Source organism: Photinus pyralis, unplaced genomic scaffold (genome assembly GCF_008802855.1).
Source record: "Photinus pyralis isolate 1611_PpyrPB1 unplaced genomic scaffold, Ppyr1.3 Ppyr1.4_LG2, whole genome shotgun sequence".
In the NCBI taxonomy this organism is placed as follows: domain Eukaryota; kingdom Metazoa; phylum Arthropoda; class Insecta; order Coleoptera; family Lampyridae; genus Photinus; species Photinus pyralis.
The window spans coordinates 48,097,375-48,112,826 of NW_022170403.1; the positions used below are offsets into that span (position 1 = coordinate 48,097,375).

Consider the following 15,452-nt stretch of genomic DNA (forward strand, 5'->3'; position numbering starts at 1 on the left):
GACTGGGCTACTCCATCCCTACGATAGTTACAAAGATTTGCTAAAAAATGAAGCAACGATACATATTAAATTCAAATATGTATGAAAGATTGCAGAAAGGTTCCGAGGTAGAATGCTATTAAAATATTCCGAAAATTTCAGGATTCCATGAAGACTGTATAAAAAATATTAGGATTCGGATTCCAAGGGAATACCGAAAACTGAAGGCTTCCTTATGGGTGTTGTACAACAAATAATATCTACCCCTGCTCGCATTTCAATCTGTCCCGTTTTGAGTTACTTTTGACTTGAGTACTGTCATTAGAAAATGTTAGCAAGAGAGTTAATAACTGTAGCGCGTAAAACTCAAAAAGAAAACTTTAAATTTTCAGGAAAAAGGTACCGAAAAAGGATTTTAAAAAACAATTCAGAAGATATCTAAAGAAAGATTCAAGAAAATCTTAGAAATTGGTCGAACGTTTTGCCAAATTACTCCAAAGAGATTTCAAACGACTGAAAAAGTTCAAGATTTCAGGAGGATGCAAATCATGCACATTTCAAAATTGTAAGAATCTTCAGAACGGTTTCCTAAACTATTTTCAGAGAAGTTATTGCAAGATGAAGAACCAAAAAAATCTAACAATTAAATAAAGATTTCAGTTAAATCCAAAACTTTGACTAAAAACTGCTATAGAAATGCATGGCATTTTTTGATCTCCTCTGATCTCCTTTTGCAAATGGTATTGCTCTCGAAGACTAAAAGGGTCATACCGTGTGTCCAATGACGAGCTGAATCGATTATTTTACATCTGAAACTAATGGAAATGGAATATTTTACATGAAGGTTATTCAATGAGTACGGTTCAACTAAACTAAAGCATTTGCGTTTATGACTTCCAGTTTTACAGGGGGTCCTACTGTCCTAGTTTTTGTTTTTTTTATTTAGCCCTTGGCTTAAAAAAAGGTGCGGGTTCATTATATTCAGGATTTGCGTAAATAAGACCTGTTCCTTTCCTAATAATTTGTCCATCAATTGTAACATTTTTAACTTTGTAACTTGAAATCAATCCGTTTTATGTTTTCAGACGGACTGTTCAGAGGCATCGGTTAACGGTCGAGATGGCGAACTGCATTTCGTAGTTCTACCATCAATACGGCAAAGGCAAAGAAAATTAGTACCAATCCCTGCAGTTGTGTGGAGGGCTGGATTTTTAGCTGGTTATGAACCTGGATTAGATGCGACAGCGGTAGCAATTGGGAGGAAAGATCAAACGATCAGTACGATATTTGTTATACCCGGACAGCAAGGTATCGCCGCGCCTGGAGACGGCCTGGCGCGTTTGGAGACGCGTTTGATCGAAAGTGCGTTCAAACAGAACACCTGGGCGCGCTTGCTACGATCTCTGATACCACGCCCTGGGCTAGAAGTGCAAATTCCTCGATTTTCTCACAAATCCGTTATCAACGCTACGGCAGCTCTACAACGGATGGGCTTACGAGACCTTTTCAACGCCCACACGGCGGATCTTAAAGGTCTAAATGGAGTCGCTCATGAGCTGTATTTATCAGACATAATCCAAGTGAACACTTTTGCCACGTGTGGGGAAAATAAAATTGACGAAACGCACCATTCGGAGATATACCCGGCCACTACTAACCGCTCATTCCGTAGAGTGAGAAAAATTCCCCAATTCGGTAACTACGAAAACAGTGATTTGGCAGATGAACCCAGAGACTACCAAAGAGCTTTCCACGATCCACTTTACAATCCATCCTACCTATCGTTGCCTTTACAGTTTCGACCCAGACAAGCCAGATTACCCGACGCGCCCAGGTTGAGATTCGACAGACCGTTCCTATACTTTGTCCGACATAATCCTACAGGTCTCCTACTACACATGGGAAGATTTAATCCCAGGTTACTGCCATAGTTAGTAATAGTTGTATAGCGAATTAAGCCTCTTTCCAGTATTTCCACTTTTGTAAATAATCTCTTTAGTAAACTATTTTGAAGTACTGATTTAAAAAACTGCCAAAAATGTGTATACTATATTATAATAGAAAAGTTCCTTGGAAAGGTCCTTCTATATACTATTTCAATTTGCATCTTTAACTAATGTGATTTTACTAATGTCTCTACTCTAAGGGTGATTGTGTACCATTATATCAAGATTTATTTTCTCCCATATACGTAACTTTTGTACTGTAATATAGGTAGTGATTAATTTATTTAATGGCAATGTAATATAATTAAGAGGGAACATTTTGCATTTTGTAATATTGCTTCGGTACAAAATTTCGATATTACAATGTGCGACATTAAATGTGCGTTTAAATTTTCCAATTTGTTCGTAGTTTTCAGTTATACTATAGTGAAATGGGGATAATTGAAAATTATACTGGAAAGTTTCAGCTGGCGTCAGTATCGCTGTCAAAGAGGAAAAGTGTGTTAGGGGTCCGAAATTAAATAAATCAGAATTACTAATAAAGTAATGCTAATTTCATAGGTAGCATTAAGTTCTCAACCATCGGAACAGTGTACTCTACACTGCACTTTTTCGGCTTTTGATTTGTTAGGGGTGTGAATCCTATTTGTTTCTATTACTTGAGTCTAAAGATGAGAGAGCAAATCAGCGTGTAATACTCCTCAAACCTGGGTTTTATAGACAGGACGCAGGATTTTGAAATGGGGATAATTGAAAATTATACTGGAAAGTTTCAGCTGGCGTCAGTATCGCTGTCAAAGAGGAAAAGTGTGTTAGGGGTCCGAAATTAAATAAATCAGAATTACTAATAAAGTAATGCTAATTTCATAGGTAGCATTAAGTTCTCAACCATCGGAACAGTGTACTCTACACTGCACTTTTTCGGCTTTTGATTTGTTAGGGGTGTGAATCCTATTTGTTTCTATTACTTGAGTCTAAAGATGAGAGAGCAAATCAGCGTGTAATACTCCTCAAACCTGGGTTTTATAGACAGGACGCAGGATTTTTTATGTTGAAAATTGTTTTGATTTCATACATCGGAAGAAAACAATTAAAAATGAAGAGAACAGTGCCTACTACTTATTTCACTACTTTTCCGCAATTTTCCCCTTTTGCGAGAAAAATAGGATGCATTCACTAGTCACTTGCGGATACAACCTTTGTCCTCATCAACACAGCACAAGGCAGCTTATAACCGACAATCAGGTGGGTCCTTCAGGAGATTCTTCCATTTTAGCGTCCAAACCTCACAGTTGGATAAAGATTTACCCTTCTTCTAATGGCTCTTCTCTAAGTAGACTATTTTTCCAGAATTACAACCCCAATTTACACTAAATCGTAAAATCGGAGTATTTAGAGGAAACATGGAATGTTAGACCCTTGCAATGTAAGTATAACGTACAGGCAAACAGTGTTTCAGTCATTAAAAATACGTAATATGATAGCAATGTTCTTTTTAAGGGACGGTCGAGGGGCGAGGGCACGAGCATGTATATTTCACGCATCCAATTTCAACTTAAATTATGTCTGCAACATGAACGAAAAAGTGTATCTCGAACCAAAACAATTCGAGATTACCCCAAATTCAATTAATCACCAAAAATAATGCTTAAAACATTTTGCAATTTAACCGTAATTGAATTTTTCAAGATTGGAAAGTCTCAAGGAAAAATAAAATGAAGTGCGTCAATCCTGCACCAATCAGAGCTCGTTAACTAGCTGCAATAGCAGTGATCCTCAATCAAAAATTACAGTGGCCTGACAATCCTGTAGATTGTGAAGATTCTAGGACTAAAAGTACTAATAATGTTTACAAAGTTTAGAAAGTACCTATTGAAAATTTTTAACGATTGCTTATAATTTTACATTGTTGTTGTCTGTCTGCCCGTCTGTCTATCCGTGTGCACGATAACTTTGTTTAGAAACGTCCGATCGCTTTGGTACACATGTTTTTAAGGATATAAGAATGGTCGCTATTTTTTTCAACTACGTAAATAGGGGCGAAAATTTTACAGCCCAAAAACGATTTCGAGGATATTTGTTATTCAGTGCGGTCGCGAGTGGCGCTTAATCCTTCAGCGCTTGAGGGCGGTTAAAAGTGCTAACGAGCGAAAAAAACGCTCAGGAGTGGAAAAAGCGCTCGCGAGCAGGAAAAGAGGTCGCGAGCGAAAAAAGAGCCCGCGAGCGAAGAAAAAACCGCTCGGAAGCGGAAAAAACGCTCGCGAGCGGCGCGTAACCATTCAGCGTTTTAGGGCAGTTAACAGCGCTCACGAGCCAAAAAAACACCCATGAGCGAAAAAAACGCCCACGGGCAGAAAAAAGCGCTCGAGCGCCGAGCACTTTAAGTACCTAAACGGTCTCGAACGCCAGGCGGCCGCTCCGAAAAGTGCGCTTTTTTGCTTGGCGCGCTTTTCGAGCGAAACGCTCGCGAGCAGTACCTACCCAGCTCTGCTTGGCTACTATTTTCTTGCAATTGACCTCATTACTAATTCTTTAATTTCATCTGGCATTAGCTGGGACGTGAGACTGATTATCGAAACTACGGTTTCATTACATGGCTTTGAGTGTTAAGTGTGTTTACCTGTAACCGGGCTAGCTCTTTCCCAGAAACTAGATTGTCTTTGAAAAGTTCATCTTACTAACTCATTTTGACGATGGAAGTGCTTCCAACCACATCGCCAAAATCCAGCCATATCATTGGGTCATTGGGGACTTTGAACTAGCTGGAGAGAGGAAAAAGTGCCACTCACATAGTTATTTTATGTTGCGTCTATTATTAGTCCTCATATTTTATGTGCACTTGTCTTAAGCTGATTGCAGGTTCCTTTGGACGCAGAGCTGGGCAGAGTACTTTCAAAAAGTATTTGAATACTAAATAGTAAATACTTTACACAAATCAAAGGTATTTGAATACTAAATACTTTTACGTCCAGCACACGCGAATACTAAATACAGATACATTGAAAAGTATTCAAATACCTACTTTAAAAAATAAGTACCTACCTATTCAAATACTTTAGAATATATTCGAATACTTTCAAAGGTATTCGAATACTTTCAAAAGTATTCTAATACTATCAAAGGTATTCGAATACTTTGAAAGTAGAAGTCTTAATACTATACTTAAAAAATCAAGTTATACTCGTACTTTGTATGGGGTTAGCTTTTTTTATATTTCTATTGTTATATACAAATTTAAGGGGAGTAAAAGCGTATTATTATTATTATATTATTATCTAGGAGGTACCTACCAGGACCTTTCTTACACCAGTTATATCCTTAAGAATACGTGTACCAGTTTTCAAAGCGTCGTGCACATGATACGTACGCGTCGTACGCCTTTCTGAAATTAATCCTAGCGATTTTGGAACAGATCCTTTTTTGACCATCCGTTTGTCCGTGTGCATGATAGTTTGTTTAGAAACCTGCGATCGCTTTGAAAATTGGTACACATGGTCTTAAGGATATAAGAAAGGTCCCTATTCTTTTTAAGTTACGTAGACTATCGAGTCAAAAAGTTTCACTCCAGGATCGTTCGGTTTCAGTTGTATCGGATTTTTCTATTTGATTTTGTGACAATGGAATCTTTCCCTAAACATTTCTAAATTGTTCTCAAATACAGCCATTTGAATTTTCTTTCGAAATTGGTTTCTAGTCTATAACTTTTGATTGAGAAGTCTGATCGAAAAAGTACGAATTGTTTTGGATTCTATGCACCAAAATTAATAAGAAAAAGTGTTTTCCCGAGAAATTTTGGTGCAGTCGATTTTTGGTAAAAAAGGAAGGTTATACACTGCCTTTTTTTGAGCCCTAAAAAAAATTGTCTCAGATCGACCCGGAAAAAAAAATTTCTTATAGAATGTGGCCTGTAGAATCCATAATTTCAAACAGTTCCAAGATTGGGCTACTAGTTCAAAAGTTACAGCCCTTTCAATTTTCTTTCGAAATTGGTTTCTAGTCTATAACTTTTGATTGAGAAGTCTGATCGAAAAAGTACGAATTGTTTTGGATTCTACGCACCAAAATTAAAAAGAAAAAGTGTTTTCCCAAGAAATTTTGGTGCAGTCGAGGTTAAGTATTCAAATACTATGCGAAGTATTTGAATACTTCTCAAAGTATTCAAATACCTTGCGAAGTATTCGAATACTTTACGAAGTATCCAAATACTTTGCGAAGTATTCGAATACTAAATATTTGTGAAAGTACTTGAGTTACAAATACAAATACTGCTTCCATAAAAGTTTTTAATTACAAAGTATTTGAATACTTTAAAGGATTTGAATACTAAAAAGTATTTACAATATCGAATACTGCCCAGCTCTGTTTGGACGTTACTCTTAAAAGTCTAAACTAACCAACCATTTGATGATGGTTTGTTCAAAATTAATTATTTTACCAAAGATAACTATGGCAATGGCCAACAAACCTAGCACGAAGGGAATTTATATTGATGGAAGTTAGAAGATAAAACAATTATAAGTAAATAAATAAAATAACACTAACAATAAAAGATTTATTATATAAGCAACTAGAATCTGAGGCACAAAATAACTTCACTATCGAAGCTTTACCGTATCATTTGGACAAAATGTTTCAGCAGTACAATGTGGCATAGCACTTAGACAGTGGTTAATTGCTTAATACTTACTCAACATGTTGTATTAGGTCTATTTGCCTACACTTTCGATTTTAAAAAAATATACGAATAGACATATTTAATGAAAAATAATAAAATAAAAATATATTGGGGGAAACCCATTAATCAGTGCGAAGTTACCAACCCCGAGGATGTTGTTGCTGAGGATAAGTTCCAGGTGGATACGATTGTTGAGGATAATTTCCTTGTGGATAATTGCCTTGTTGTGGATAACCTCCGGGATAGCCTTGTTGAGGAGGATATCCTCCAGCGTAATTGTATGGCGCTGCCATTTAAAAGTTTTAGAATTCGTTCACTTAGCAATACACATACCTTGTTGGTATCCCCCGCCATACGGATTGTAGCTTTGCGGCATAGGTGGTGGGGCGTATGCGGTATAGGGAGCCGAACCGGGTGCAAAAGGTACTGGCATACCCTGCACATACACCGGGTACGGTAAATTGGACGAAGTTTGCACTGGTGGAGCCGATGTTGGTGAAGTTGGAGATGGTTCAGTTTTCTTGACTTCTTTAAATGTACAGCAACAATGTCAAGTTTTTAGAGCATACATTCTACTCACCATTATGGAAAGATGGTTGAGATGGTGGAGGCAATGGTGTTGTTTGGCGACTGCATTCCTGAGTTAAGTCCTTCATTAGTTCTTCCTTTTCGGTTTTACGAGCAAAACAATAATCTGAAATTTTGTTTTGGAACACCACTAACAGCTGAAATGCAAACTTAGGACTGTGCACATTATTTCCCCTGTCTTATTACCTGAGTTAGATCATTGTAAAATTGAGCGCCCTCTTTTAAATTGCTTTGCAAATCACGAAACGCGTCGTGTGCTGCAGCTAAGTGACACATCATACTGTCCCTACCACCTGCGCTTGTTCCAGTCTCTTGGGAAAATTGCTGATGTGCAGACTACAATTTCAATTAGTAATCTCACTTTCGCCATCATGAATCTAACCTGTATCCTCGCAATTAAGTCCTCCTGTTTATCTATGCTCTCTTTCACCTGCTTTTGCAGCGGACCAAATGATCGACCGATGCTTTCCATAGATAGCGCCGGTTCATTGATACCTCCATCATTTGACAGTGACGACAAAAACTGCTCCTTCATATCCACAGTTGCACTTTTAAGCTCAGTTTCGATAACATCCCTTTCAGCCTTAACCGTTTCCACCTATTTACCCAGTAAACAATAAAGTTCTTAGCAAATTCAAAACAGACCTCTTCCATCAGCTGACGTAGGGTTTGCACCGCTGATGAATTCGAAACTGATCCACCTGGACCCGCCGGAACTGCTGACTGAAGTTCGCCTGGTGACTTGCTGAGCAATTCCATCCCCATTCTGTGACTTTCAAATTTCTCTCTAACAGTTTTATCAGCCTGAAAATACCAAAAATAATAATATATGCTACTATGCCTACTATGAACTAGCATCAAGAGGGTAGCATACAAGGTATACGAATATTTAAAAGGGTGGTTCTATATGACAAATTAATTATAGAGGTGTTGTTAAACATTGAAGAAAAACAGAAAAGTAGTGTATATTTTTCGAACCACTAAGATTTAATAAAACAACACTTTTTCCAATAAAAACATGCCCTATTTTTAATTGAAAAAAGGATAATCCAATGGGTTTTTTTTTCTACCAAATTATTTTTGCATTACTCATTCAATTTCAAAGGTAAGCGCGCGGAATTGGAATTATTGATTAAAAATGTTTCTACCATTAAGAACTCAACTAAGTTTTTGTCTTCAAATTTGCCGATGCAAATGGCCTTAAGTAAATATTAGTAGAGATACCCTGTATACTGTATAGGATATTAAATTTAAAATTCGTCATACATTCATAAGTTATTCTTATCAGTAAGCAGAGAAAACAAAATGGAATACATTTACATTAATAAATTACCCAATTAATATTCCATAAGAGGATCATACAAACCTGAATTGCATTGTTGATAATTTGGCGATATTTGGCAGCATTTGAGCGAAACATTTCCGTAAGTTTATCAGAAGGAGTCCTAGTCCATCGCTCCTTAAATTGTGCTCTCAAAGAATCGTCCGACTGTTTTTCCTCATTTAACATACGGTCTGCCTGTAATTGCGAAAGGATCACCCTTCCCATTTGGTGTGAGGCAAAACGACCTTACCTCATCCAGAATATCTTGATTTCTTTTTAGCAATTCTGGTAATTCGGTGATTAGAGAGTTTAAATGGGTAAGGCCGCCCAACTGGCGAACTGCCTCGGATTTTTCCAAAATTGAAGGGGGCAACGAATTTCCTCCTTGGGTAACTTCAATTGCTGCTGGTAAATTTAATGATGCCAATACGCTAAAAAATTTTACAGTTTCAGATAATAGATTTGTTAAAAGGTCATATGCGAACACCTCACACGAGACAATTCTCAGAAGGACAACACAAGTAAAATGCTAAATTAATCACACTCAACCTCAATGTACACTTAAAACCACCACATTGTCACCTGGCCTAGACATGATTCAATTATGGGCAACAAAAAAATTATCTCCAAACTCCACTTACCTCCTTACTAACATAAACAATTGAATGCGCTGCAGCTAAAAATAATAACAATCTGTCTGTTTCAAGCTATACTTTGATTATTTAAATCCCAAATAAGAACAAGTGCTCGAACAAGTGCTAATCACTGTCCACTTGACTTTACCTACGTAAAAATGTGTATTTACCTCAAATACTTAACTATTTATTATACTAAACATATTTGTAATTACGAAATTGTTGGCTACAGTATTTCACTGAGCAACAAAAAAACTTCCTACTGCTCAAAAGTGGATAAGCATAGGCTAAAATCTGCATGTAGATCACCACTGATAAGCGGCGATAAAACCAAAAGTCCTTAGCAAGCGATTTAGTACGTAAATGAAATTAAGAAATCAACATCACTAATAAATATTACACTACCAATATGCGGGAATGTTCAAGAAAATCATTAAAATTGAAAGCAAACTGTATTCCTAAATAGCCATATTTATGGTGCATTATAGTTTGGGGAAAAGATAAGATTTGTTTGTGAGCAATACTCATTTAAATTATATACTAGTAAAGCATACCTATTCAAAAATTGTGTAGAATCACGTAATTTTGATATTTCCCCATTTTGAATTTCATTCTTCCGAAGCTCATAAGCTGCCATTGCTTGATGGACAACGACAGGCACAAGTTCACTGAACAAATCTAAAAGAAGGCACAACATGAGCAGATTAACGTTGACAGAAAAATATTTACCTTGGAAATTTTGGCTTAAAGGATAACCCAAGGGTACGATCTTAGCAAGTTGTGCTTTCCCAATAGCAGCAACAGATTTGATATCGGGTATTCTTTCGTGGTAAATAAAGTCATTGTCTTTTTTTGCTTCGTTTAAATTTCTTTGTGCTTTGTTGGCAAAATCTTGGAACATAGCTGCCTTTCCAGATCTGGTTTGTGCAGCTTTGAAAAGTTCCATGGCGCTCTAAAACAATGTGTAAATGATGCTAAAATTGAGTAGGTAACTACTTTACCTCAAGTCGAGTGATCTGTTCCCCAATAATCTTGTTGCTCTTACATACGAGACTTTGATAATACTCGGCTATAGCATGATAACCCGCCTGCTTCCCTGCAATCTGAAACATAGTGTCAATGGCAGTCGCTTTCGCATTATTGCAAAACACATACAGTGGCTATCCAGTCGCGATCCCAAAGTTGCTTTAAATTTTCACGTTGAAACATTTTCAAACATTCACTATATAAGTCTTCACACTGCGACGATAATTTCGCAACAATTTGATCCTTCATTTCATCTGAGGAGATTATTTCAATTCAGTATCGGATATTTAATGAGGGGGATTCTTACCGTGAATAGCTTTCAGGACAAATATTTCTTGGGCCTGAGCTAACATTAACGCCGACAATGCTCCAAGAGTATCGGGATTTAAATCTGGTGTCGGATCTTGTTGAATCGATAACATTACTGTAGATTTCAAATGGGAAAAAATGCCTGCAGCTTGCTAAAACAATTTCATAAATTAAAATATTAGAAGTAGTTAAGTTTGTTTACTTAATTTATATTCCACATAATGTACAGAAGTTTTTGGAAAATATACTTCCCAGTTCGTTAATAATAATAATAATAATAATAATAATAATGTGCCATTTTATACTTCTAAAATAAACATAAAGCTATATAAAACGGTAAAAAAAAACTATATTGTATTATCATATCTTTTAAAAATAATTATTATAGCAAGTACAATGCACAAAGATGAAAGTTATACAATTACAAAATTACTTGGCAACTCCTTGAAGACCTTATTTACTTTCTGATAAATAACAAATTCATATATCTGAATCAAAGTCACGTTAATGACACTTAAAAATTGTAAATATAGTAGGAAAAATGTAAGGATGATTAAACTGTGTAAAAAAAACTTAATCCGTTGGACTATGGTTTACATCGAAAACCGCTGTATTTTAATTCTACAAGAGACAAATTATCCAAAGGACCCTGAAGATTTGTCTAAGCCATTTAATTGCCAGACTATGCTTCAGAGAAAAAGTATGTCCCTGCAGAAGATTGGAACTAATGTGTTGTGACTTTTGTAAATGTAAAGGTAGTGTTTTGGACCAATGCAAAAACCGTGGGAAGTAATCAGTGAAACTTTCTTTAACAAATTAAAATCGAGCCATTGTGTGGGAAAATATTCTTAAACAAAAATCTAGCAACGTGGCGGCCATTTTTAAATATGGCGACCAAACCACCATGATCTGGTCCATGTGACCAATGTTTTTTAAGCTCCGGCCTATAGGTGTTTAATAAGGATCCGCTCAAAAACTTAGAGGACATGAGGTTTTGAAAAATGGAAAATTACAACTAAAAGTATGAACAGATGCAGATTTTTTTCTCTAAAAAAAACGTATTTAGAGTTTTGCTCTAAAATAATTAGGGGAGCTAGTAATTGACTATAAAGAAATTACCATTGAAATCCCAATGCTGCGTTGCGCTAGGCACCACCCTGTATAAGAAAAATTTTAATACTTTATCTGCACCGACTAAAAATGTAATACCTAACTAATTCAATTCAACATAAAGGGAGTGCCCAACAAAATACTTTTTCAAATTCTTTAATCTAATGGGACACCTTGCATATTTTTATAGTTTTGAGTAGCCCTGTATTTAATGATTACAAATATATTATATAACAGTAGTTTCATTCCTCGTTCATTCTTTACTAACACATTTCTATTTCTTGAGGAAGTGGTACAAGAATTTGTGTTTGTTCATACAAGAACTGCGCCAATTTCTGCGCAAAAGCGTAAAACGCGACCTTGATCATTGAGTTATGTTGTTAAGAGTCTTCTTTACCTAAGCGCAACTTTTTTACATTATAGTGTATAGATGATTATAGCTGCAAGAGATAAGATGAATTTCTTGCTTTGTCAACTCCTGTCTTGGTCCTTAGTTAGTTCCCACCGACACTGGGCAGCGGCTGCACTTGTTACACTCAAATTGTTGATTTATCGCCCGCCAAGATACAGACATTATTTACAAAAATTATGATTTAATTTTTTGGGGTCATGTTTAGAAGTAACTTATCTAAAAAACTGTCGGTTTACTTTTTCCATAAATCGTCTTAATCGAGAGTAAAAAAATAAAACAGATTAGCGCAATAATCGGTGCGAAACATCTAATCTTTAAACAATCGGTATTCAGTTGCTATAAACTTTTTAAAAAAAATAGTCCGAACATTTTGTAGATAAAGGTCTAAATTTATAAAATAGTTCTTAAAAAAATGGTTTTTTGAAAAACAACTAGAGTTTTTATGGCGGGCGCTCTTATGGAAATTTACATTGGGTGCAGTGGGTACAGAAGACTCTTAACCAGTAATAAAAAAATGGTTTATTTATGATTCTTAATTTTCGTAGCTTCTTATAGTTTGAGATGAGAAATGTTTAGTTTTTTCATATGCATGACGATTTTGTATAGTAGCAGTTACTGCTATCTATATGTTTCACAGTGGGTGCGTTCACCAGACGAAGCGCTTCACGAACGTTACAAAAATGTCTGTTGAACAACTCGCTCAACTAGCACTTAAAAATCACTACTATGAAATACTAAAAAAATTGTATTTGAAATACAAAATGTATGTATTTCTAAAGGCCTGTTTAGAGTTTGCAAGTTTTATTGCAGGCAATAAAAATTACGGCAATATTTATTGCTGCAACAAATAGCAAGTGTTTACAGTCTGCAATTTTCATTGCATAGTACCAACCCTATAACTTTAAATAAGTGTGTACAAAATATCTTCGATTTATCATTTGCATTTAACTTGTTCTTCACTTATCTATTTATTGTGCATTTCAATCAAGATGAACAACAGAGATATCAAAATATCTGCACACTTCACATCGTTGGTGCCATAATTCTAGATGTTGGCATTAAAAATTCCCCTAAAATAGTCACCAGAATTGCAATTGCAATGCAATAAAAATCGCTCCGGATCTACTTCTAGCAACGCAATAAAAATTGCAACAGTTGATCGAAAAGTACACTTGCGCGCATGTGTGCAATAAATATTGCTGCAATTTTTATTTACCACAATAAAGCTTGCAAACTCTAAACAGACCTTTAACACACATCACATGCAAGTATTCCAATAGTGCCAAGCCTTGTCATTATCCACATGTTATTTGAAGAACCGAAAAATCAAAAAATAGTCATGCAAGTAAAAGTTTGTTGATCTACATTTTACAAAACTCACAAAATCAGCTCTAGCAGCAAGAAAAGGTCGAGGAAAAGGGCTCTAAAATAACCTATAGCAGAAAAAAACGAACCAAATAACACCCAGTTTGTATTTTTCGTGTTCGTGAGTTAGTGATAATAGTATATTACATTATGAGGAGCTAAAGTGTTACTTTTTATGGCGAGTCAGTGTTCCAGCAAAATACTGACGAGCCATAAGAAGTGACTTCAACTACTCCTCCATTTGAAGTAAAAACCAATCCAGTTTTTGAAAATACTTCATTCATTCATTAGAAATAAGACGAGCTAAACAAAACTTGACTCTTCAAAACTTGGATGCTGCAGGAACGAGCTCAGAGTTTAATTTCAATAATGGTAATATGACTAACAGCACTTTCAACATTAACTATTATTTAAATAAATAAATAGCTTCTTTGATCGACTATATTTTTATTTCTGTTAAAATTAGAAGGAAAGATCAACGCACTTGCTAGGTGAACGAAGAACCTAATGTAAATAACATCAAATTGTCAAAGCAAAACAATGTGACACTGGCACTGAAGGGTTTTAATGCCTAGGCACTAAAATACTTCACTGCCGCTTGTTCGATTGTTCTAAAAAGTCAAACTTTAACTCAGTGCTGGGCTACGTAATGTCAATATTATATGACGTTTGAAGAAAAAATATTTTTTAAACTACATTATTATAAAAGTCGAAGTAGCATAACATAAAGGAAAGTAAGTCAGTAGTAGATAAATATGCTGCATCAGAAGAGCAATTGTTTAAATTGCTTCCTACATAACATTTAAATCTTTAATGCGACTCTTAAGTGAACACATTACAAAAATCTTTTGTGGAATTACCTGCAACAGTTTAGCGGCCAGTTTCAAGCTTTCATCATTCTCAACACTTTGTGTTGCAGCCACTGAACTCTGTAGCGCTGCAATGTTAAAGAGGATGCACATTTTTTCGTATGCCAAAGATGAAATTGCTAAAAAAATCGACACTAACTTGGGTTAATCCTGATACCTTCAACTTACTTAAACTTATTCGACCACCAAAAATGGACCCTTTATCGAAAGCATCCTTCCACTTGAAGGGTATTTGGACTTCTTGTGCGGGTACTTTCGTTTCCAAAGAAACAAGTTGATCATAGTAGCTGCAATACAAATTTCGTTAACGATACAAGAACAAACGAGTAACAAGACGGACCTGTAAATGACTTCCAACGAACTTTCGTACTTCTCAAATGCTCGCCAGATAGCATTATTCCGTAACTTGGAAAACTCGTTGATTTGTTCAGAATAGTCTTCGGGTTGGTCCGCAGTGCTGTACCTGGACTGAATTAGATTCTTCAAGGGGTTCACAATATCAACTTCTGACGGTTTCTTTAAGGGCACCGATAATAAATCTGCCATTTTTAGGTATTGAGGAATTCACAAAGGAATTCTGGACACCAATTATTTATTACAGTGGTATTTTGAAGAGGTGATATCACCTCCAACCAATCTAAATCTTTCTTTTATTTAGGATGATTAACCGTCAAGGACAATGGTCAAAGTACGAACTGTCTACGAATACATTGCGAAGAAACCCGGACGTGACTGCATTGCGGTAGGGTAGGGACAATTTCAATGTGCTACGATGCCAGATCTAACAGAAAAGTCACCTTTTTTCGTTGGTTACTATATACAAGGCTTTTATTTCAAAACAAGAACGTTAAAAGTGCCTAACGTCCTTGTTTCAAAACAAACCACTTTAGTTTTTACCACGGTGGTATACACAGGTCTGGAACCTTAGATCATAATGTATGATGTAAGCTGGAAAACCTTTCTTTGAGATATACGTCACAGAGCCCGCCACAATCATTATTCATATCGTTTTGAATAAACCCTTAAAACCGCACATGTTCATTATTTTTTTGCTAATCAGCCTCTATTTTTAAATAATTTACTGTCCAAAAAAATGTTTTATGGTTTCAGGTAGGAAAACGCTTATTAAATTAGAACTACGGGGAATTCAACTATACTGTAAACCCCCATTTAGTGTACCTATAATAAGGACAATAAACACCAGCCGCTTAAAA

General features: G+C 35.8%; 2 protein-coding genes across 2 annotated transcripts; one reads left to right on the forward strand and one right to left on the reverse strand.

Moving 5' to 3' along the window:
• The first annotated feature begins 77 nt into the window (after nt 1-77).
• LOC116164064 lies at nt 78-2,318 on the forward strand. The gene is made up of 2 exons (XM_031478191.1): nt 78-107; nt 1,065-2,318. The coding sequence occupies exons 1-2, from the start codon at nt 78-80 to the stop codon at nt 1,908-1,910; spliced, it is 876 nt and encodes a 291-aa protein (XP_031334051.1). The 3' UTR covers nt 1,911-2,318.
• A 4,346-nt stretch (nt 2,319-6,664) lies between these two features.
• Nucleotides 6,665-14,938, reverse strand: LOC116163603 (programmed cell death 6-interacting protein-like). The gene is made up of 16 exons (XM_031477619.1): nt 14,579-14,938; nt 14,407-14,525; nt 14,230-14,357; nt 10,481-10,634; nt 10,303-10,427; nt 10,149-10,250; nt 9,877-10,099; nt 9,702-9,825; nt 8,763-8,943; nt 8,555-8,707; nt 7,834-7,992; nt 7,571-7,786; nt 7,375-7,524; nt 7,181-7,325; nt 6,934-7,128; nt 6,665-6,886 (listed from the first exon to the last, which is right to left on the reverse strand). The coding sequence occupies exons 1-16, from the start codon at nt 14,782-14,784 to the stop codon at nt 6,738-6,740; spliced, it is 2,529 nt and encodes an 842-aa protein (XP_031333479.1). The 5' UTR covers nt 14,785-14,938; the 3' UTR covers nt 6,665-6,737.
• Nucleotides 14,939-15,452: the final 514 nt, after the last annotated feature.

Excerpts from the sequence above, each read along its gene's own strand:
- LOC116164064 (XM_031478191.1), top strand. The coding sequence starts at position 78 with ATGTATGAAAGATTGCAGAAAGGTTCCGAG. Across the intron at positions 108-1,064 it reads GATTGCAGAAAGGTTCCGAG|ACGGACTGTTCAGAGGCATC; the intron begins GTAGAATGCTAT and ends TTATGTTTTCAG.
- LOC116163603 (XM_031477619.1), bottom strand. The coding sequence starts at position 14,784 with ATGGCAGATTTATTATCGGTGCCCTTAAAGAAACCGTCAGAAGTTGAT. Across the intron at positions 10,428-10,480 it reads TGTCCTGAAAGCTATTCACG|ATGAAATGAAGGATCAAATT; the intron begins GTAAGAATCCCC and ends TAATCTCCTCAG. Across the intron at positions 10,100-10,148 it reads AACAGATCACTCGACTTGAG|AGCGCCATGGAACTTTTCAA; the intron begins GTAAAGTAGTTA and ends ACATTGTTTTAG.